The following is a 21,551-nucleotide window of genomic DNA, read 5'->3' on the forward strand; positions in this document are numbered from 1 at the left end:
ACATGGTAGAGCCCGTAAGGTGGCACAGCACCTCCACCGAGCCTTTCTCTATGCCCAGAGCAAAAGGAACACGAAAAGCTGGGTGTAAACTGAGAACAGAAGCCCTCCGAGTTGAGCAAACTCGGGCAGCAGGTCCAGTGAAAGCAGAGCAGCTCCTACAGCTGCATGCAGGAATGCAGCCTTCCCTTCCTCATGGCAAGAGCAATAATTTATGCTGACTTGGAAGCAAGCAGCCCTGACGTCCAGACAGTCCTGGAGATCAATCACTAGATCTACTGTCTCAGGCACAAGCTGTAACTTCAGGTGAGGCAACAGTGTGGGAACACCAGAGGCTGCTCCAAACATGTAACTAACACTTCGTGACTTAACCCGAACACAGAAGTCTTCAATAGTTCCCTTCTTGTTCGGTGTGACTCAAAATAGCAGCTGCTATTAAATCTCACTGAGAACAAAGAAACTTAAGCACGAGTCGTTTCAGATCATTAGCGTATTTTAAAAGCTGTTTTCACTGATCCACCATGAACTTTTCAGCTTGATGTGCACAAACCCCAAAGCAAAAGCTGCAAGCCCAAACACGGAGGGGAAAAAAAACACAAACATACTCTTCCCAGGGCAGGCCCACACTGTGGTTCTTCACCGAAGCAGAAAGTCTGCTCACCCCTCTGAACAGCACGTACATTTATTGCTGTACGGATTAGCTATGCTCTGCTGATGGCTGGGAGGGCTTTGACAGAACTGAAATGCAAAGTGCAGGTGGCTTTGAAATTGCAGTGTAGGTTTCTCGGGAGAGACTGTCCAGTTCTAGCTCGCCTCCAACTCTTTACTCGTGAAGGCAGCCGATGAGGAGTATCAATAGCTGCACTGTGGTGTGGCTCCTCCTAACTGTTTTGACAAGCATAGAAATCAAGCTGAAAGTAAGCAACTGGTAAGAAAAAAGTGAAACATACACGTTACAGCTAACCCCAAAACAAATTTAATGAGTAAAACCTGAAGGTAAAAGCAGTGTTGCCACAGTTTGATCTGACCAAACAGCCTAAGCTTTTCTTTCCAGAAGCGCCATAGAAAACACTAACATTTGCACAAGATTCAGTTCAGACACATCTGTCCTCTAAATGATTCAAGAGTTGCCTTAAATTCTCCCCAAACAAGACCTATTTTTGGACACCAGAGAGAAGCAGCTCGTTACAGCGTAGAGCTGACATCCCTGAGACAGTAATTTCAAGCGAAGGGAAAATAAAAGGAAGCTCTCATGAGTGTACTGATTGCAGGACCTCCTTGAACGCGAAGGAACAGCCTTTCCAGGACGACCACTGACATTTCGCACACCTCCTGAGGGTTGTGTTACCGACAGGTGCAGATGCACCGCGTCCAGCAGCTAAGAGGGAGAAGGAAGATGTCGCCGTCCCTGCCACGTGGCACGTCCCTACCAAAGACATTCAGAGCATCGGTGCAGAGCAGGCCTCTGCAGGAGGAGCGGGGTGGGTTTGGGGTCTGGAGGGGAGAGAGCCTGCAGAAGGGGTGAGGTGCCCCTTTGCTGGCTGCAGAGCTCGTCTTCTTGGTAACATAGTAACCTACCTTGGGTAAATCCATTTAGAAGGCCCTGTCACCAGACACAGAGCTTAAAAAAAGGCCCCAGGAACAGGGGCTCAGGGGATCCAAGCCCAGGCCCCAGCCAGCCACCCCCGATCTGCTGCCAATACAGAACTAATGGCACTGGGGAACCTTCACCTGGTTGCTCGGTGGGATCAGCCTGTACCAGAAGAGCTCAGCAAGACAGAATTGCATTTAAAAGGACCCACAGAAGGGAGCAAACCTCAGAGAAAGACGGCCAAGCTTTTAGGATGGCAACGGTGCTTCAGCCAGTCAGGGAAAACATCCTTGCAAGGCACTGGCAGCTGCAGCACAACCCCTGGCCACAATACTCACTTCTGCACATGAACTGGAAATAAGCGTTGATACACATAAAGAAAAACCATTAGCCTACCTTACTATTTTTTTAAACACACACACACCACTCATTTAGAAGCCATTTATTACCACAGAAGAGCAGCGTGCCTTACCAAGACAGCTTTTAAAATTATGATGGCTCCTGAAGAGAGGAGAAAGCCAAGAACTCCCTCCACAGACCCAGACTAACAAGGATGCTGCCAGAAAGGCACCAGCACACCCCATTTCTTACCCCATCCACTAACTGAGGAGCAGTGCTACCTCTGTTCTTGCATTCTGGATTCGTGTGCCACAACACAACTGAAACTGGAGCTTTTTTGCAAAGCCTTTCCTAACCCTGCTGAATTCTGCAGTTAATTTTGGTTTTCAGTATCCTGCCCACTCCTTGTGAAGAATGTGCTCTCCAGACCGTCCCCTTGCGGGAATGCCATGCCAAGGAGACAGTTACTTCACTCATTCAGAGCCCAACACAAAGATACTTTTGACAATTCTTAATTTCATAGCCTCAGACAATGAAATTCCAATCCTCACAGTTTAAAATATGGCTTTCAGATTTATTTTTATTTTTTAAAGTGCAATAGCACACAGAGGCTGCAAAACAAGGTTGCACCACAAGCTTTACCCGAGTGACCCAAGCTAGTGCCCGGAGGGGCAGTCCCGCATCCCACCCTCAGCCACACATCGCTCTTGCACCCCTGCATCAGGTCTGGAGATCATGGACACACACCGATGAACCCTGGGGGTGAGGAGGAAGCTTTCAGGTGCTGTGTGCTCTGATATAAACTCATGACTGAGGGAGGACACACCATCTGCTCAAGGCTGCAAGTTAAACAACAGAAATGCAGGCTGAGGACCACCTGAGTGGAAACCTCAGCTTCAGAGAAGCTCCCCGTGTCATCCAATTTGAGTTACTTTCACACTAAAGTGCTGGGAGAACACCGTTCTGGAAAAAAACACTGTAAAATCTGATCCTGACCCTGAGGACTAGATGGGAACAGCAGAATAGCCAGAGACTGCCAGGAAGGCCTGAAGGATCTGCAGCACTGTTTAACCCAGACACCTCTGAGGGTTTCCCTTCAGCTTCTCTGCGACAACACCCCCTGCTTAAAACTCACTGTTATTAAAACACAGCCTGAAAGAGCCATGAAGTGAAATTTCTGCATAAATTCAGCAGCAGGAATCTGCCCTAGATCACTGCGAAGCTACTACAACCTCACTCCCAGATGTTTTCTGATGTATTTTTAATAGACTTCAACAATACCTTGATTACCATTCCAAAATTCATCCAAGCCAAGAAGTTTCCTTTGAGCACCCAAGCTTATTTTGAACAGTTCAAACCATCTGCTGACATTTCAATTGAAAGGATTTTAAGTCATTTACAGCAATATTTTCACTCACCTGAGCAAGAGTTCCCTGTGCTAGTTTCGGGATCGGTCTGCCTGTTCTGCCAGCTCACTAATTTCCCCAAGAATTACAGGAAATTTTGTAGTGGACTTACAGTTCTGCATTACCTTGATCTTAGCCAAAATACGTGCTAGCTTTAATGCTCAGAAACATTCCCCCCTTCAGACAGAGGGCTGTTCTCACCTCCTCTAAGCGGTAACTTCAAGAGAAGCTGCGTATCCTCCCCTTGAAAGGAATGTGGACTTTGAGAGTGCTGGACTAATAATGGAAGTGAAAGACAACAAAAGCAAAAAAGCATTCTGGAAAATACAGTGGAAAGAACGTGAGGGCGAAGAGGAACTACTAGTAAGATAGAGAAAGGCATTTCAGAAAAAGATGAAGCGCTGAAGCCAGGAGCATCTCTTCACAAGGGGCAGGGTCCTGGAGAGGAGCACGGCAGCCTGACAAGGGGGGCACACGCCACTCCCACGCACCGCTCCTGCAATAAGCAAACAAGTTGAAGTTTCTAGGACAAACCTTTTAGAAGATATGGCATGAAAGCATTTCTAGAATTCTTTGAAAATCAATGAAGGTAAATATTCAAGGATTGTTTTTAAGGAAAGACACCAGAGCCCCTGCTCGCACGCAGCACCTCCACATGAGCCAGGAAAAACCAGGCACAGCTTGGGCTTTAAGAGCCAGGAGTCACAAGGCAGCTCGCGCCCTGGCCTCAGCTACAGAGCAAAGACACTGCCAAACAAGACCCTGCACATCTAAGAGCACATCTTCATTCTGAAATAGGATGCCTGAAACAGGAGTTTTTAATCACATCGACAGTACCCAAATTATTTCTTCCTGCCACAAAAAGCAGGCACACGATCCTTAATTTTAGCACCAGTTTTTTGGGGAGGTTTCTGTAGCTATGCAGTGGGAGAAGCAGCAGATAGTGACCGAACTGTGACCACCATTACAAGCAAGTTCCCCGAACAGCTCCACCTGGGCAGCCCCCTGAAACCACCCCAGGAGAGCTCTGCAACAAGAGGCACGCTGTGCTCTGGAGCACAAACCCCATGGCGGTGCCTTCAACCCATCTCGCCCCCAGCTCTGCCACTCAGCACCCTGCTGTCGTTAACAGACAAGCCCAAGGTTTAAGCAAGAAGTCAGTAACAGGGCCAATAATTGCTCAACCAGCAAAGCCTCTACTTCTGTGATCTCTAAGCCGGCTAACAGCTTTTGTCTGCTCAGGACAGAGGGGGCAAGATAAACCCCAGCGATGTTCTCACTCTGCCAGCACAGCACAGACTGTCGGAGCTCTTCTCCTAGTGCAGAAGCCTTCGACAAGCACACCCTCAAAAAGGTACAAGACCATAAATGCAAACCAAAGACCAGAAAAGTAGGAATACCCTCTCATTAAGATCTGCATAAATCTTCACATTTAACCTGTCACGGGGAGGAATACAAAGTGATCCAAGATGTACCTGTACAGCAGCATGTACCTGTACAGATGTACCTGTACAGCCCTGGACATGCTGCTGACCTGTACAGCTTTCAGGGTACATCTCATTATGGATTCAGATGCAGGACTCCAGCAGGGGTCTTCTGACAGCAACAGCACACCTTGCTGCCAGCCACATTGACACAAACCTTCCTACACCGATGCAGCACGCTCACAAGGCAGCCACAACTGAACAACCCTGATGTGCACACGTACTTAATCCCCATTTTCCTTTTATTCATACTTGCAAAGCTGAGATTATGAAAGGGTTCGTAAAAGCTAAGTAGATCAGGATGTGCAAAGCACTTTCTGATTCATTCTATCCCAGACAAATCAGCGCATGCATGATTTCTTTATCAAATGCATAGCTAACCCTTTGAAAGTGCAGCGCATGCTAGGCAAAAGCTGATGTCAGAGCAATTTACACAGGTTACTGTTCAAACAACTGTCACGGCTGGTCTCGGTTCAGCTGAGTTCCTATGAGCTTCTACTCCACTTACTCAGCTCCGTCTGCATTGTCAGCCTGAAGCACCACAAGTTTTAAAGGTGTTTTTCCGCGGCAAACATCCACAGAAAGGGATTCACAGAAGCATAACAAAGAAATCTCTGTGAATTCAGGACAACGGGAGTCTTATTTCTAGAGCAGTATATTCCCAAGCCTCATCCCCATCAAAACTACTTCTCTAAAGCCTTGCAGCCATCCCACTCGTTTGAACTCCCTGGGACAAGCTCACCAGCCCAGGCTGCTCATCGCTGTGCTCCTTCCATGTGCAGTGTGCTTCAGAAAGCCTCCGGTGCCACACCTGTGATCCTGTGCTCCCACAGAGCTCCGTACTGCCACTACCAAAGGGGCTCGAGCTAACAAGCTAGACTTGAGCTGCTTCTATTTTTTTGTAAATTTCTAATAGGCAGATACATTAAAAAAAAAAAAAACTATTTTAAGTTTAATTTCATGAAATAAAGGAAGCAAGTGCCTGTCCAGAAATTAAAACAAAGTTCAGGTTAAAGAGAGGTACTGAAAAAACGCTCTCAGTGCCACCTGGACTTATTTTTGCCTGGCATTTTTTCCTCCTTTTGTTTTAATTTGTTGACAGTTACTTTCACCTGTAAAAACAGCTTCTCTCCCCCCAGCATTTAAATCCTTTCAAGATTCCATTTCCAGACAACTGTATTTGAGAAGCCACCAGTTGTCACTCATGCCAACATTTGTAACACAGTCAAAGCCCTCCATTTACTATTTCAAGTTGCTTTACAGTTTACAGAAACAAGAGCGCTGAATTTCTTTTTAGGAAGAAGTTAAATACACCACAACTTACCATGTTACATAGCTCAGCAACACGGCAGGGATTAAAAGACTTAGACTGTCCAATTACAGACCTGACATGGCTACTGAGGGAAAGCTGCAGCACCACGCTGCAAACAGAGGATATTAAACTCTTTAACACAAGTTGCTGTTTGTCCAACAGAGACTATAGAAGTTGATTTGTGCCCTTCCAACAGCTGAATTAGTCCAGGAGCTCTTTAATCAGAAGTAGTCAGAGCGAGCAGGTTGAACATGATCTGCACTTTAATAGCGAGAGCTCTGGGATACTGCAGCACAAGCTCTGGGATCAGTTAAGACTGCTTGAAAGAGCAATCTTTTAAAGAGAAAGAAAAAACCTCAAGCCAATTTTTCTCCTATATGTACACAAAAATCATCCGAACTTTACAGAGCAAGCATCTGATTTTAAAGAAGTTTGCTAGACATGATATTCCTTAATCACTGTGGAAAAGATGCCTGAAATTTTTCTTAAAATAACAGAAAACCAGAGACAAACCTTGCTATAACAGCCTATTAAGAAGAACAACAAAATTCTCTAGTCACCTATGTATCATTAAACCATGATCAGCTCCCTGAGCAACATACCTCCGGGCAGGAACAGGTTATCCGCCTCCAATCCCCAGGAAGAAACAAAAACTTCCGATAAGAAACCTACCTATACACATAGGAACCCTGTGTGGAAAGAGGCTTAATCGTCCTACAAGTGAAGGGAAGGTGTCTGGAGCCAGTTTCAGCAGGTTCACAGCTCAGCCTGCCACACGCGGCTAGGAGCTTTTTATTCCTTTTAAAAAATCTGCCTAAACGTAAACCCAACGCCTAAACGTAAACCCAACAGCTGAGCTTTCAAATCCTTCCTGTACTCACCGTGTTGTTTCCTAAACCCCAAAATACGATGATAGGAACCGATCTGACAACTGAGCTTTCAAGTTCTTTCCGTACTCGGTGTATTGTTTCCTAAACCCCAAAACGCAACGATATGAAGCAATTTTGGCAGCCACGCTTTCAAATCACTCACTGTGCTGCCCCCCGAACCCCAAAACACGATGATATGAACCAATTCAGTGCCTGAGCTTCCAAGCTCTGTCAGTACTCAGCGTATTGGTTCCTAAACCCCAAAACGTGACAAAATGAACCAATTTAGCGGCTAAGCTTCCAAGCTCTGTCAGTACTCAGTATAAGGTTTCCTAAACCCCAAAAAGCGACGATATGAAGCAGTTTGGCAGCAGGGCTTCCAAGAACCTCCTTGTGCACTCACCGCACTGCCTTTTAGCTCCTTCACCTCACTGCACTGCCTCCCAAACCCCACAAGGCGCCGAGAGGGGCCAATGTACCCCCAAATTACCCAACAACAACCCCAGAGTCCCCTCAGCGGCCGGGCCCCCCCACACACCAAGATCCCGGCCCGACCTCCCCCCAATTCTCCACACACGACTCCAAAACGAGGCAGGGGAAGAACGCCAGAGCCCCGCGCAGGCCTCGAGGGGGCCCTGAGGGAGCCGTGAGGGGGCCGGGGTCTCACCAGAGCAGGGCGCAGAGGCAGAGGCAGGCGCTGCGGGCCGGCGGCCCCCTCATGTCGGCGGCTGGCGGCGCATCCTCCCCCCGCCGGCGGGGCCGCGGCCGTTGAGGCGGCTCCGGCGCGAGCGCGGCCGTTACCCGCCCGCCCAGCCCCGCCCCCTTCCCCTCTCCCCCCCCCCTCCGCACGCGCTGAGCTGGAAGGATGCGCGTCACGCGCCGCGCCCCGCCGCGCCCAATGGCGAGGCGAGCTCCAGCCGGGGAGCCCCGCCCCGTCCGGGGGAGAAAGGCGACAGAGGGGGGCGGGAGAACTACGTTTCCCAGCGGGCCGCGCGCGGGGAGCGCGGGGGGTGATGGGGGTTGTAGTTCGTGATGGGGAGGCGGCCGGCGGCCATTTTATAAAAGGGTTGGGGGCGGGAGGGAGGGAGCCTCACAGGAGGCAGCTCGGGGCGTGCTTCGGCACAGGGGTGCCCGAGACGCGCCAAGCCGTTATTGTTCGTTATTACTATTAATTTATTCATTGTAATAAGTAGAGGGTGGTCAGCCTTGGGGCAGAACATGCTCAGGTGCACGCCAGCGGTGTGCTCACAGGATTTATCCCGGTTTTAACACAACCCCCGTGACACAAAGCAGAGCCCCAGTGACAAAAAGCACCACATCACACTGTGGACACCCCGCTGTCCCACCCGCACAGCATGACGAGAGCCCCGAGGTTCGTGGGTGAACGGTCACAAGCACGCCACGCTGGAAATGTGCACACAGCAGGACTCCGGCCAACGGGGACAGCCTCACCCCACGCCACAGCTCGGGGTGAGGAAGGGCGGCTTCGCCCCGAGGGAGGTGCAGAAGGGCTGAGTCACGGCCCACGAGGAGCTCCAGCCCTCCCGGCTGCAGGAGAGGTGTTTGAGAGGTGTTTGTGCTGCTCGTCCCGGGCACGGTGCTGCTGAGGTGGCTTTTGGCGGGACCTGAGCCAGCATGCCAAGGAAACATTTCATAAAAGCACACGTTTTCACAAGAAGCACAGCCCGCTCTTTTTTATTTTCTTGCCAAAAATTGTCAAGCCCCAGAAGTTGAGTATGCTTTCAGTCCTGAAGAGTGTTTTTAGACCTGGTTTTAGACTAGCAGATCCCCTATGAGTGCATACATTGGTCCCAAAGGGCACAATGGGGTGAGGACAGGGCTGCGCCTGAGGCCAACCCTTTTGAGTCCCCTCCAGGGCCACCCCACTGCAGCTCACAAACCTGCCGAGTCCCACGTGGATCCCACATCCATGCCCGTGGTTTGATGGTGTGCCACTACGGCTGCCTTTCTCTACCAGTGCTGTCACACCTTCTTGCAGGGGATGTCCTGCTAATTGCATCAGAACCACGCCACCTCTTCCCGCAAAGGGCAGAGTCTCCACAGTGGCAGTGCGATGATGATAGAGCAGTTATTACCTTCAGGACACGCTGCCAAGTCAAACAACGGCATTTCTAAGAGGAGGGTGGCCCTTTGTTAAAATGCCCTGTCAGAAATGGGTGGTAGGCTCCGAGCTCTTGCTTTGTTTGAGTGAAATCCCCCTGCAGGTCCCCCAGCCGTGCCCCTGGTGGTGGGAAATTCCCCCAAACTTCCTCAGTGTTCTCCAAGCTGTGGGAGCAACAGCACACGTCACACCCGCAGCTATTTTAACCGTGTCAGGGAGTGCCCAAAATCTTCCTCCTGGGGGTGGACAGTGCTGCGAGAGGCAGTGCAACACGACCCTCGGCCACAGCTGCCTCCTCCAGGTCCCCTCCGTGGCCACATTTGCTCAGCCCACGTGGCTGCTCGGGGCTGGCACGGCTCCCATGTGTTATGGTCCTCTTATCAGCAGGGGATTAATCACATGCAGCTTGAACCATACACAGTTGAAGAGCTGTCATAGCAAAGATTGTTTCAGGGAAGCCACCACAGTAAATATAATAAAGGATCCTGGAGAAAAGCTTCCTCGAGTCAGGTGCCGCCAGGTACAAGCGTACACCTGAAAACCCTCAGTGCCACCTGCCAGGCAGAGGCTTCGGGTCATCAGCCCTGACCTACCCATACAGTTCGGCACTTGCTAAGCTTGCTTCTCAAACGCTGATAAGATGAGGAGTATGATGGTAAAACAACATCACAGCTTACCCAATCTCCCTGCTGGAGCCTGTAATTAACCCTGAGAACAATGCACGTAGGCGACACGGGAGCAAATATTTGCTTGGGATCCTTATAAAGCACTGCAGTTTGCAGAAGGAGCAGCAGTGCTCACAGCTGCATTTTCCCTTGCCCAGCAGTCCCATTCGGCTGGGGCTGGCCCTCCCCGCTGGGCAACCCTGCAGAAAAGCTGAGGCCAGGAGCACGCAGCGTCTCGGCAGCTTTTGCTGGAGGAGGGAGGCCTGGAAAGATCCCTGCAGCTGCATCGTGTTTGGCACTTGTTGGCTTCTGCTTCTCACACAGTGAAGCACGGTGTGGGCAACACCAGGAACCAGGCTGGCACAGGCTGAAGTAAAGCTCTCAGCTAGGCCTTTGTGTTTCAGCACCTCCAAGCTGAAAATGCGAAGCCTTACTTCTGATTTTTCATAGGATATCCTCACCTTCTCCTTACAAAACCTTCTTTTCTTCCCCAAGTGTTTTGTTATTTTTTTTCCTTAATGTGTGATTTAATTTGCACAAAGCTCCTTCTTTTTCTGACTATTGATCTTGGCTCCTTACTGTTTAAAATAAAGCAAATCCTTCCTAAGTGTGTTCTGACAACTCAAACTTTTGTCTGAGTTTTCCTTCCAGATGCAATTTCCTGTTTAATTTCCTGACCGTTTCTTATTTAGTGAACGAAAAGCTATAAATTGCAAGATTGCTTCAGATAACTTCCTCTAACTTACAGCTGAACCGTTAACCTCTTGCGGGGGGGAATCCACTTGCGGGGGGAAATCCAGCGAAACAGCGTAAAACTTTTTTAAAAAGCCCTGAAACGTCTGGGTAGCCAAAAACTCTTCAGCTCACATCAAAGGGGAAAGAGCTGTGCGAGAAGTGGGTTTGGGATAATTTTCCTTGCAAAACCAAACAGGAGAAATGCTGCTTCCAGCAGAGCTGCCAACTGCTCTTTTATCACCCAATAAATGCAGTGAGATAGATTTTTTTTTTTTTTTGTGGGAGCTCCTGAGAAATGTCACCCCTGGCACGGGGCACCAGGGGTGCTGGTGGCATTTGTGCTGTGTTCCTGTGCGATCCCAAATGTGCACCCCAGCAACTCCTCGTGCATGCTTGCTGATTTCCTTTCCTGCACCCGTCCTGTGCATTACCTAAAGCCTGCAGCATGCCACGGTGTGCTGCGGGGCTGCCAGACTCCTGGATGTGAGACAGGGGTCACAGTGACCCCCGATAAACAGCAGATACAGTAGGGTAGGGTCACTGAAAGGCTTGCTCTGCGCGATGCCTCATTACGTTTGCTTAATGCGTCCCGGCACCGAGCCCCAGAACAAGCACATCACTGGAAATCACTGGTTTCAGCTCCCCCTTCCACGGGGACTCTGCCCATCCGCTGTGACACCTTCCAAAGTTAGCACTGTAATTTTGGGGGGGCTCGATGTTGTTTCTGAACGCTGCTGCGCTGCCCTGGGCTCTCATCACCCCATCTGGGGGCTGGGGAAGGCTGGTGCTGGCCAAACATAACATCAGTGACAACTTGGTGCTGTGCTGGGTCATGGCTCGGCACTCCCCGTCCTACTGCGGCCTCCAGCAGGGGAATTTGAGGCCAGTGGCTTCCTGAGGAGGTCCTGTTTCATCCTAAAGGATCCCACGGTTGTGCCAGTGCCCTGAGATGGGGCAACGACCCACTCCTTCTGAACACAAACCTGTCCCCACAGCCAGATCTGTCCCCAGGCAGTTTGCAAGCTCTTGTCCCCAGGTTTTTGCCCATCTCTGCTTCATGGAGCACTGATGACCCTCGCCTGGGTGTGCAGCCACACTGCAGGGGAGGCAGGCAGCTCTCCCCGCAGGCAGGGGGGACGGCAAACAGCAGTGTCTGGCAGGGACTGCGTGACCCAGTGTGGGAGCGTGGCTGCTTTCATCTCCAGCCAGCCGGCGCCGATCGAGAGCCTTGACATCTGGCACGGGTAGACCAGGCAGGGTCCCACGGCTCCCAGAGCCCTGGTGGATGCGTGCTTGGGGCAGGAGATGGGCGGAGGTAATGCCAGTGGTCGCCTCCTGCACTCTCCCGCATCCCAGCACGGATTGTTGAGGCAGAGGAGTGAGCAGCGTGACACCTCCCAGGCTCCTACCACTGCCCTGGTCCTGTCCCAGCTGTGACACAACCAAAACCACGTCCTTGGCCCCCACGGGCTGGGGTGACCCCAGTGTGGAGGCCACTGCCCCATGCCAGCTGTGCTGTCACAGAGCTCCATGCCACAGCAGCACTGCTCCCTGTTGGCCGTGCCCTCCTGCAAAGAGAGAAACCAAATCTTGCCACAGAAACAGAGAAACGGCAAAACTTGCCTTTGGAGGCGTAAAGCTGTGCTTTTGGCTCTATTTCTGGGAGGACAGCGTGGGCTGAAGCTGCCCACAAGGTGCTGAGGGGCTGGGGGAGCAGCCCCTCATGCAAATTGAGGCCAAAGCAGGGCAAAGAGGTGGCACAGCTGTCACCTCGTCAACACAAAACCAAAACTGCCAGCACCCCAGGCTGGGGGCTGTCTAGGGCAGCCATCCCCTGCAGCTTCGTACCGGTGGCACAAGGAGCATGCCAAATGTATGCCAAGGGACGAGAAGGGCTGTAAAAAACAAAACTCCCCTGGCACAGCACAGGGACTGGGCTGAGCTGGTGGCACCATGCTCACAGCGGTGCAAGCGCCCGGGTCACGCAAAGGGCACCCCCGTAGGCTCAGCTGCTTCCTTTCCCATCTTGCCAAGCACTAAAATAAACCAAATTCCCACCTGGCTCCATCCCCTCCGCTCTCTGGCGGATATTTAAAGACAGGGAGGCAGATGACCAGGGGCCTGCGGGCCATTCCCAGGGAATCGAATGCCCCAGGGCAACCCTGCAAGGGCAGGAACAAGCAAAACCCACGTGGATGGTTTGCCTCTGCAGGCAAGAAAAAATGTTACAGGTGGGGTTCACCCAGGCCATGGCCCCTTTCAGCTCCCCTGCAGTGACAGAGTACAACCAGAGGAAAGCCCCGCCACTGCTCTGAGCTTTGCTCTCCCCCTGGTTAGCACAAGGGATCAGCAGCATCAGTGGAAGGGGGAGTCTGTCGGGCAGGGCTCTAGGGATGGCCTCAGCGCTCAGCCACCATCTCTGTGAGCACACGGCATGCACCACAGACACCAGGTTCCTTTACTCTGCCCTGGGACAACTGCTTTCAACTCACATTCCTGCAACAGCCCCCTCTACGCTTCCTATAAAAGCTGCCCTGTTTCTGTACTCTGTTTCATCCAGTTTACCTGCCCCACCCCCCCAGCCTGTTTCTGTTTTTATTTTTTTTTTTTGCACTTACGCAGCCAAAGAACAGAAATTTCCCCTGGGCAGACAGTAAAAACCTCACCAGGAAACACCACATCCCTTCACGCCGCTTGTGCTGTGCCAGAGCTGCTAGGGGAGGCTGGGGCCAGCAACCATCGCCCTCCCTGCAAGCACCCCCAAACACTTTTGTCCCTGCTTTTGTCCCCCAAGGGGCTGATTTTTTGGCGAGTTTTAGCCACCTACAGCTCTTCAAGTGTTTCCACTGACTGCGGCAGATCTGGGTCAGCACCTCACATCCCATCCCCAGGCTTCAAGTTTGGGGCAAAACAAAGAGGAACGCAGTCAGAAGCCGCCTGACAAAAGCTTTATTTGGGAGCCCCAGCCCTGCTCTGCCTGCTGTTGGGAACTTGAGACCAAACCTGCTCACAAACCTGCTTTTTTCATCCCCAGCTTCAGTGACAACCCACCTGCGTGTCCCTCAGACAGGCTGCAGCTGTGTCCCGAAGCCTGGTTTCCTCCCTGGGCACTAAGGATGTGCCACGTACAGTGTGGGTTGAGCTGAGGTTACCTGGGCAGCTGAAATTTGGCCGTGTCCCACCTTGGAGCGCCTGGCCTGCAGCTGGCAGAGTGCATTCTTCACATCATTGTTGGCTGCTGTTTCCTATGGACATTTAAAAAAAAAAAAAAAGAAAAAACATTAAAAAAAAATAAATGAACTGGTGACTCGCACAGAGATCCCCTACAGGACAGGATCCCATTGATCCCTGCCCTCAAGCTGGAAGGGGACCCCGGCAGGGTCACCTTGTCCCTGGGACAGGGATATGGACCTGGAGCCAGGAAACCCAACCTGTGCATGGCAAGGGGGATGATCAGGAGAACTGGGCTCAGTCTGCTGTACTTTTTAGGAACAACAAGCACAGGAGAACCCTCACGGAGGTGGTCAGCAGCCCACTGCTGCAGGGGGAGCCTGAGCAACCAGCTCCATGTGCCCCAGCATCCTCCCATGGGGCTCACAGCCACCAGCGCCAGCTTTGTGGCTGCAGGGCTGCTCAGAGCCTAAGGGCTGGCGTTGTCCCACTCCCCACTGGGGACTTAAATCCTTAAATAGGTGATTGCAGGAGAGCAGCCGCAGCAAATGCTGTGGGGCCTTGTAAGGCAGGGGCTGGTCTCTGTTCATGGAAAAATTCAGCAGCTGGAGCTGCGCCAAACTCCCCCCGAAAACATTCCTGCAAAGGGAGGTTTCAGCTCCAGGGTCAAAGGGAAAAACTCAGGGATCAGTTGTCAGAGGAATGAAGCCCGGGCGCGTGTAGCTGTGCTTGCAGGCAGCCCTGCCGGTCCCACCGCCCCCACACCTAGCAAAACCTGCCTGTGGATGGGCCCGGCTCCGCAGCAGCGGCTCGGGATGGCAAAAAGGGCCGAGTGTGTGCCGTGAGGTGACCTGCCCTGCTCCTGGTGCCCTTTTGGATTCAGCACGGGCAGGATAACGGGGAAAAAAAGGAGCTGAAGGATGCAGGGATGCCCAGGATCCATGCTTATCCCTGCAGCCTCAGGCACGCTCGGCCCCCAAGCACGGGGGCCACACCACAAACACCAGTTCCCACCTGATCGCCCTGCGCTGGGAACACGCAGACACACTTTGAGGCAGCCCCTGAGACCGGTGCCTTGAATGCTTTGATATTCAGATTTCTCTGGTGGAGGCCTAGATCAGTCACAGCTATTTAAATCCCAGCCTGTCACCTTTTCCAGCATCGCTTCCAAGCAGCTTTAGCGGCATATTGCGGGGCTGGGAGCCCTGCAGAAACCAAGCACGTCCGCGGCAGGGTCGCTTGTGCAACGCCACAGTCGTTCTTGTGGTCTCAGAGCCGAAACGCAGGCTGGGGGGCACTGGGGAAGTGCTCTGGTGCCGGCTTCTTTCCCCCGAGCTGGGGTTTAGGAAACACAAACCCCGAATGCTGCACGGAATGAAGAGTGGGAACTGAGGCGCTCACAACGGGGCTCGCACCCTTGACCCTAGGCACTGCTCGGGGCGTGACGGGAATGTCCCTCTCCCAGCTGCTCTGCTGCCAAGACACCCTGCCGGCCACGTCGCCCCGGCAGGGCCAAGGGGTGACTCCATGGCTCGCCTCTGACCGGTGGGGACGGGCGGTGACGTGGCCGGTCCCGTGGCGTGGCACGCAGGCACAGGTGAGTCAGTGCCTCACAGGCAAAGTCTGGGCCACCTGGACGTACCCAGCTGCCCTTCAGACCCGGGCGGCTCACACCACTGAGGTGCCACAGTGTCCCCAAAGCACTGTGGTTGCTCACAGGAACCCCAAAGGAACCCCAAACCAAAGCGGGGTGGCTAAACGAGCACAGGGGTGGGCTGCCAGGGGGTCCCATCTCCCCCTCCCCACTGCGCTGGGAACACCCACACGCTTTCTGTGCTTCAACTAAAATCAGCCTCGGCGCCTGCTGCTCTGTCACGAGCTGAAGGAGGGGGATCTTTCGTCATTTAATAATCATCGAGAATTTCATTAGCGGCCCCTTCAGCCGGGCAGGGCCGGGCTCCCACCGCCAGATGGCGGCTGCGGGCTCCCCGGCGTCCCTTGCGCCCGCCCGGGCTCGGCTGAGGCGGAGGCGGCGGGGCCGGGAGGATCCCGCGTCCCTTCCCCGCGGCCGGGGGGGCTCTGAGGGGTTCCTGCTGCCGCTGTGGGCAGCCCCCGCTTCTTATCCGTGCCTGGGGGGGGGCTGTAGGGGGAGGTGGGTGCTGCCCGAGCCCGCTGGCAGAGCCCAAAGGGGTCCCGCAGCGGGCTCCTTCCTCAGCCCCTGGGCTGCAGCATGGTGTGTGCGCAGGTGGAGACGAGCCCCAGGCGCTGCTGGCAGAAGGTGCTGTACGAGCGGCAGCCCTTCCCCGATAACTACGTGGACCAGAGGTTCCTGGAGGAGCTGCGGAAGAACATCCACGCCCGCCAGTACCAGTACTGGGCCGTGGTCTTCGAGTCGGGGGCCGTGGTGCAGCAGCTCTGCAGCGTCTGCGTTTTCGTCGTCACCTGGTGGTACATGGACGCCGGGGTGCTGAGCCCGCAGGGGCTGTTTGGGGCGGCCCTGGCCTCCTCGCTGCTCGGCTACGTGCTCTTCGATGCCATCGACGCCGGGGTTGGGCGGCAGGAGAGCGGGCGGACGCGGTGGGCAGACCTGAAGAGCACGCTGGTGTTCCTCGCCTTCACCTACGGCTTCTCCCCGGTGCTGAAGACGCTGACGGAGTCCATCAGCACGGACACGATCTACGCCATGTCGGTCTTCATGCTCCTCGGCCACCTCATCTTCTTCGACTATGGCGCCAACGCCGCCATCGTGTCCAGCACGCTGTCCCTTAACATGGCCATCTTCGCCTCGGTGTGCCTGGCCTCGCGCCTGCCGCGCTCCCTCCACGCCTTCGTCATGGTCACCTTCGCCATGCAGATCTTCGCCCTCTGGCCCATGCTGCAGAAGAAGCTGAAGGCCCGGACACCATGCTGCTACGTGGCAGTGACCGTGCTCTTCGCGCTGGCGGCGCTGGCAGGGCTGGCGAGCGTCTCCAGCGTGGGTGCAGTGCTCTTCGCCTCGCTGCTGCTCTCCATCTCCTGCCTCTGCCCTTACTGCCTCATCCGGCTTCAGCAGCTCAAGGACAACATCCACGGGCCGTGGGACGAGGCAGAAATCAAGGAGGACCTCTCCAGGTTCCTCACGTAGGCCTGGCCAGGGGGGAGAGGGGCTCTGTGCTGCAAGCAGCACGGAGGGACTTTTCTGGGGGGATCTCCAGCTCAATAAAACCTCTCACACAGCAGCGGGGAATGTGTCTGTGTGTGCTCTGTAACAGCCCTGTAGCAGGGTGGTGCCTGGCAGATCCACAGTGGTGTTTTTGTCCAGCTCTGGCCATCGAGACAGAGGGACAGAGCAAAATCTTGCAGAGGGATGAGGCCGCAGCTCAGCACACTCTGTGGGTGCACCCAGCGGGCACCCAGCCCAGCCCCAGGGTGCTGCAGCAGTGACAGGGCCCAGCCTGGTCCTGTCCAGCACTATGTGTCCAGTGTCCGTCTGTCCAGCTCCGCACATACCGCAACAGAGGGCGCTCCTGGCAAACAAGTCAGGCTGGAGGCCAGCCCGGGACGAGCCGGCCCTGCTGTGCTGTTTGAGTTTTTCCATCACGCACCAGGGGCAGGTGGTCCAGCAGGGCACGGACTTGGGCCAAGCAGACACACCTGTATGCAGAGGCACACCACCAAGTGTCTGAGACCACCAGCACCTCTGCAGACCACGGGACCTGCAGCAGCTGAGGCTGACAGCTCTCATTCCTGCGGTGTTTCACCCTAGCACTGCTCCTTTCGGTGTAAAGGCCACTCAGACCCCTCCTACCCTGGAAGCAGTGCAAGGAGATGCTTAAACCATCCCAGTGAGTTTTCCTGTAAGATGCAGCAGCACCAACTTTGCACGCACGCTCTGGGATGGTGAAAGGTGACAAGGGCAAGGCACCCCACTGCTACAGAAGTGTGAGTTCCTGCTCGATTAAACCCACCGAGTGTGAAGGGTTTTTTTGCAGGCAAACGGCTCACGTGGAGCACTGGCGTCTTCCCAGCGAGCAGGCGCTGGCTCCTTGGGCTTCCTAGGAAATGAGAACCCACTGCAGAGCCTCCAACACCTCCAGCGCTTTGTTATGACATTTGCCAAGTTTTAAATGTTGCTGTTTGTTGTCATGGTGACAACTACATCTCATTTTGTTTTTAATTAAAGAAAACCTGCAGAGGTTTAGAGTATGTGCTCCAGGCTCGTGGGGAGCGCGGAGTAGCCAGATGCTCACAATCAAGATGACATTCTTCAGCCCTTCAGAAAGAAAATCATTTCTTCACGAGGAGGTTCCCAAGAAAGCCAGGCAGCTGCCAGGGACCAGGGGGCCCCATCCTGTGTCAGGCTAATGCCACTGCAATGCTGCCACCCCAAGCAGATGCACAGAGTCCATCAGTAGGGCAAGATTTCAGTGGGATTGGTGTAAATTTAAAAGTTAAAAATTGTCAAAGAAGGTAATCAAATCTAGCCTGCCTATCTCCTGCAGTTAATTTCTGTCTTGGTAGGGGCCGTGCTAGCAGCAGCCAGGTTTACTTGAAGTTGCTGCTGCACAAACACACCGCTGTCCCCAAACTGTTCCTAACTGCAGTCATAAATCTTTGTGGTTATCAATTGCTGGTGCATCTCAGGTGGAGCACATGCCTGACTCCATTCTGAATGTGCAATATCTGGGATAATGGGGACAAAACGGTGTGTGCGTGGGGGCTGTTTTCATCGTTAGGCACAGCACATGGGGCTGGGGGGCAGCTGTCCCTCACCACCAGCTCAAGGTGGTTGCAGGGATCTGATGGTTCATTAGGCTAATGCAAACAGGGCAAGGTAGCCTCGGGGTTTTTGTTTTGAGGCTGGATTTAAGGCTACAAGAAAGCATAATTTCTGCCAGACACATTCACCCGAAGTGAAATGTTTCCTAAAAAATAATCCGCTCAAATTCAGACTCTCAAAACCAACTCTGGGTTAGGAAAAGTGCAAATATCAGTTCCCAAGGTATGATTCCAAGTGGCAATGGGCACGAAGTAATGTGGCTCTGGGCAATAAGGGAGCTAGAAACACAAGGACTAGCAGAGACTCCGTGGCTCTGTGTTGCTCCCCCAGCAAAGCTTCATCTCAGACCCTGAGGAGGACTCGAAATGATCCAGAGTCCGTGCTCTTACCTTCACTGGAGCTCTCTGCTTGTCTGGAGCTGCTCGGTGCACAGCAGGACAGCCCCACACTGGGATGTTCAGGTCACCTGCTCTGCTGCGGAATGGCCATGTCCAGGAGGAGGAGGAGATGGGTTCCCAGTGGGGTAGCCTCGAGCCGATGGAGACCTATTGGGCAAGTTGAAGCTAACTGTGGCATGTGGTGGCTGTGCCACAATCGTATCAACCCCAACTAGAACCCAGTAGGTCACTAAACAGAGATCCCTGAGCTTGGATTGATCCAGCAGGCCACCTCTGGTGGCTCCAGCCAGGATTTGTCCTGCTCAGCTTGCCGCAGGCAGCTTCATCTCCACACGCAGCCACAAGCCTCTCTGTTCTGCCCTGCTGCTTCCTTTCAGTGCCTCGTTAGCCTGCACACTTTGCAGCACTGCTGGAATAAATGGCCATAATGAGTACGTCTTTGTGCCTGAGGTCAGAACATGCCCTACAGAGCAGAACTTAGCCGTAACTGTGTTCAACTCAGCAGTACAATCGGATGCCCTTTGAGCACTCGCTACCTGAGCCTCGTTCTGAGGCTTTGCTGGTGCCCATGATGAGACCAAGCAAAGAAATAGGTCCTTTGTAGTTCGCACGTAGCTGAATCATCATCAACCACCTCTACAGAATTAAACTTTTTAAACACAAATTAATTGGTGTTACAAAAGCGCAGTTCCTTTCTTTCTAGTTGTCATTCCCAAGTCCCGCTGAGATGCAGCGCCTCACTGGGACGTTTTCTTGTGATTTGAATCTGGCCCAAACGCAAGTAATTGCACGCTGGCTGGGGCTAAGCCGTGCTCCTGGGGGAGTCGCTGCCACGTGCCGTCTGGAATCTCCATCTACAGAGCGTGCAGCAGGGAAAGGCAAGCGGCAGCCACCCACAGCAGCCCCAGCGGGCTGGCAGGGGCCTCCGTCCCTCCTGCACGTGGGAGACCGGCGTCTGGGAAGCCTGGGAACAGTGAAGCTTTAGTCTTTGAAGGTAAGACCTTTTTATCTCTTCAATTCCCACAGTAATCGCTAGGCTTTGCTCTGCACGTCACGTAGCTTTGTGCCACGAGAGGCAACGGCAAGAGTCTGAGCGATCAGGAAACCAAAACAAAGATTTTGGTCTGAAATCATCCCCTGAGCAGCAGCCTGGGATGCATAATGTCACCGGCTGGGGTGCAGCACCACCCGCCTTCTCCCCCTACCCACAGAACATATGCCATTGCCAGATGGAAATGGCACAGACAAGGTTAAACGGCTTCTTCAGAAAGTCACCCCACGAGCTGAAGCCAAAGCACGTGGCCAAGGTTTCCCAGCACAAAGGCCCTTATGCTAACCAATCCCTTCTACTATTTATGAGATTTTAGGAGTAGCTACCTGAAAACCATGAAGTTCAGTCCTATCTCCAACAACATTTTTATCAAATACTTCTGAAGAAGGTAAACGTTTCTGTGAAAAATATAACACTATAAAACGTCCCCCGAAAGAACTTTGTGCCTTACATCCTAACACACTGAGGTTGGCTGGCAGACAGGAGGGCAGCAGCAGTTTCTGAGGTGCAGTAGATAAAGCCTTAGAAATAAAGTATCAGCCACCTTTTGTCATTGCTTCCTTTCTCAGTACCACACCATACCATAGAGGGAGAGCAGTGAGAGCTGCCCTAGTACAGAACAGATTCTTGAACAACCTGGAAAAAAAAAGTAGCTTGTAAAATTCAGCCTGGTCCCATTCCCTCTTACCTGAGAGGTGAAGTGAAGCCAAAACCTCCTGCCTTTTGCAGAGCCAGCTGGGTACAGATGTCATCTCTCCTGCAATCCTGAAAAGCACAATTCCTGAATGCTGTTTTTGTTGTTGTTTGTTTGTTTTGCCTCTGTCTCTGAGGGCAGCGAGTTCCACTGCTGAGAGATGCAGCAAAGTAAGCCAGCCCAAGCTCACTTCTCGTCCTACCTTTTGGAAGTTATGTTCACATGACCATTAGGATCCTCCACTTCTCCCTTTAACCAGGGTGCTGGGAAGCACATTGCCCATCACTATTCTCCTTCCAGCTGCTGCAATTCCTAGTCTAGTACACACAACTCAAAAGTCTAGCAGGAAAGATTCTCTTCCTAAGAGTTACTGTTGTTGGCATGTTTGTGTTTCCCCTGCTTTCTGCTAATACCTTTATTGTTTCCTTTGTTGTACTCCATCAAAAGACAAAGCCTAAGTGAGGTGCAAACAAAAATCTGTACAAGTCTGCAGCTCTCTGGGCTTACAACCCCCTATCACTTGAGCAAACTCATTTACCAGCATGGTGGGGCAGCAGTTCCCTGGATAGAGGAGTTGTCAGCAGGGTCCTAAATCAGCTGCAAGAACTGCCCCAACTCGGCAGAGCTTTGTCAGACCTGGCTTATTTATCTTACCTGGCCTGCTTATCTTTCACTCGGATGCCAGAGGGACAGAAATACTTGGAATCCCAGAGGTAGCTACCTGCAGCTATTTGAGCTCTGATGCTCCAACGAGGTCAGCTCGCAGAGAATTTAGAGGTTTAGCTTGAAAAAAGCGGTGAGAACAGCTGTGATGTGTCTATAAGTGTGCAGATTCATCGGCAGAGAGACTGCTGCAATCTTCAACTTTCCACTCAGCACGCAGCCAGGTGCTGCTGCGGGTGCGTTAAGCATCTGTTAGGAGCCTTTTGCAGTCTCTGTTGTTCAAGACGTTGATTAT

General features: G+C 52.8%; 2 protein-coding genes across 7 annotated transcripts in view; one reads left to right on the forward strand and one right to left on the reverse strand.

Annotated features, from left to right (window-relative positions):
* The window catches only part of SUCO (SUN domain containing ossification factor), a 40,391-nt gene extending 32,549 nt beyond the window's left edge, over positions 1 to 7,842 (reverse strand). For 3 of the 6 annotated variants that reach the window (XM_038182929.2, XM_038182928.2, XM_038182930.2), the window contains exon 1: positions 7,666 to 7,841. In XM_038182929.2, the coding sequence (XP_038038857.2) occupies positions 7,666 to 7,718 (53 nt within the window). In that variant the 5' untranslated portion in view covers positions 7,719 to 7,841. Of the gene's footprint in view, positions 1 to 7,665 lie in introns of all 6 variants that reach the window. The other 3 variants (XM_027462738.3, XM_038182927.2, XM_038182931.2) reach the window with 2 other exon arrangements.
* A 7,840-nt stretch (positions 7,843 to 15,682) lies between these two features.
* Positions 15,683 to 16,909, forward strand: PIGC (phosphatidylinositol glycan anchor biosynthesis class C). Its single transcript, XM_027463124.3, has one exon. It carries the CDS (start codon positions 15,922 to 15,924, stop codon positions 16,813 to 16,815), a length of 894 nt encoding a protein of 297 aa, XP_027318925.2. The 5' UTR covers positions 15,683 to 15,921; the 3' UTR covers positions 16,816 to 16,909.
* Positions 16,910 to 21,551: the final 4,642 nt, after the last annotated feature.

This window comes from Anas platyrhynchos, chromosome 8 (genome assembly GCF_047663525.1).
Source record: "Anas platyrhynchos isolate ZD024472 breed Pekin duck chromosome 8, IASCAAS_PekinDuck_T2T, whole genome shotgun sequence".
NCBI classification, from domain to species: Eukaryota; Metazoa; Chordata; class Aves; order Anseriformes; family Anatidae; genus Anas; species Anas platyrhynchos.

Coding starts and splice junctions, on each gene's coding strand:
- PIGC (XM_027463124.3), top strand. CDS start 15,922: ATGGTGTGTGCGCAGGTGGAGACGAGCCCCAGGCGCTGCTGGCAGAAG.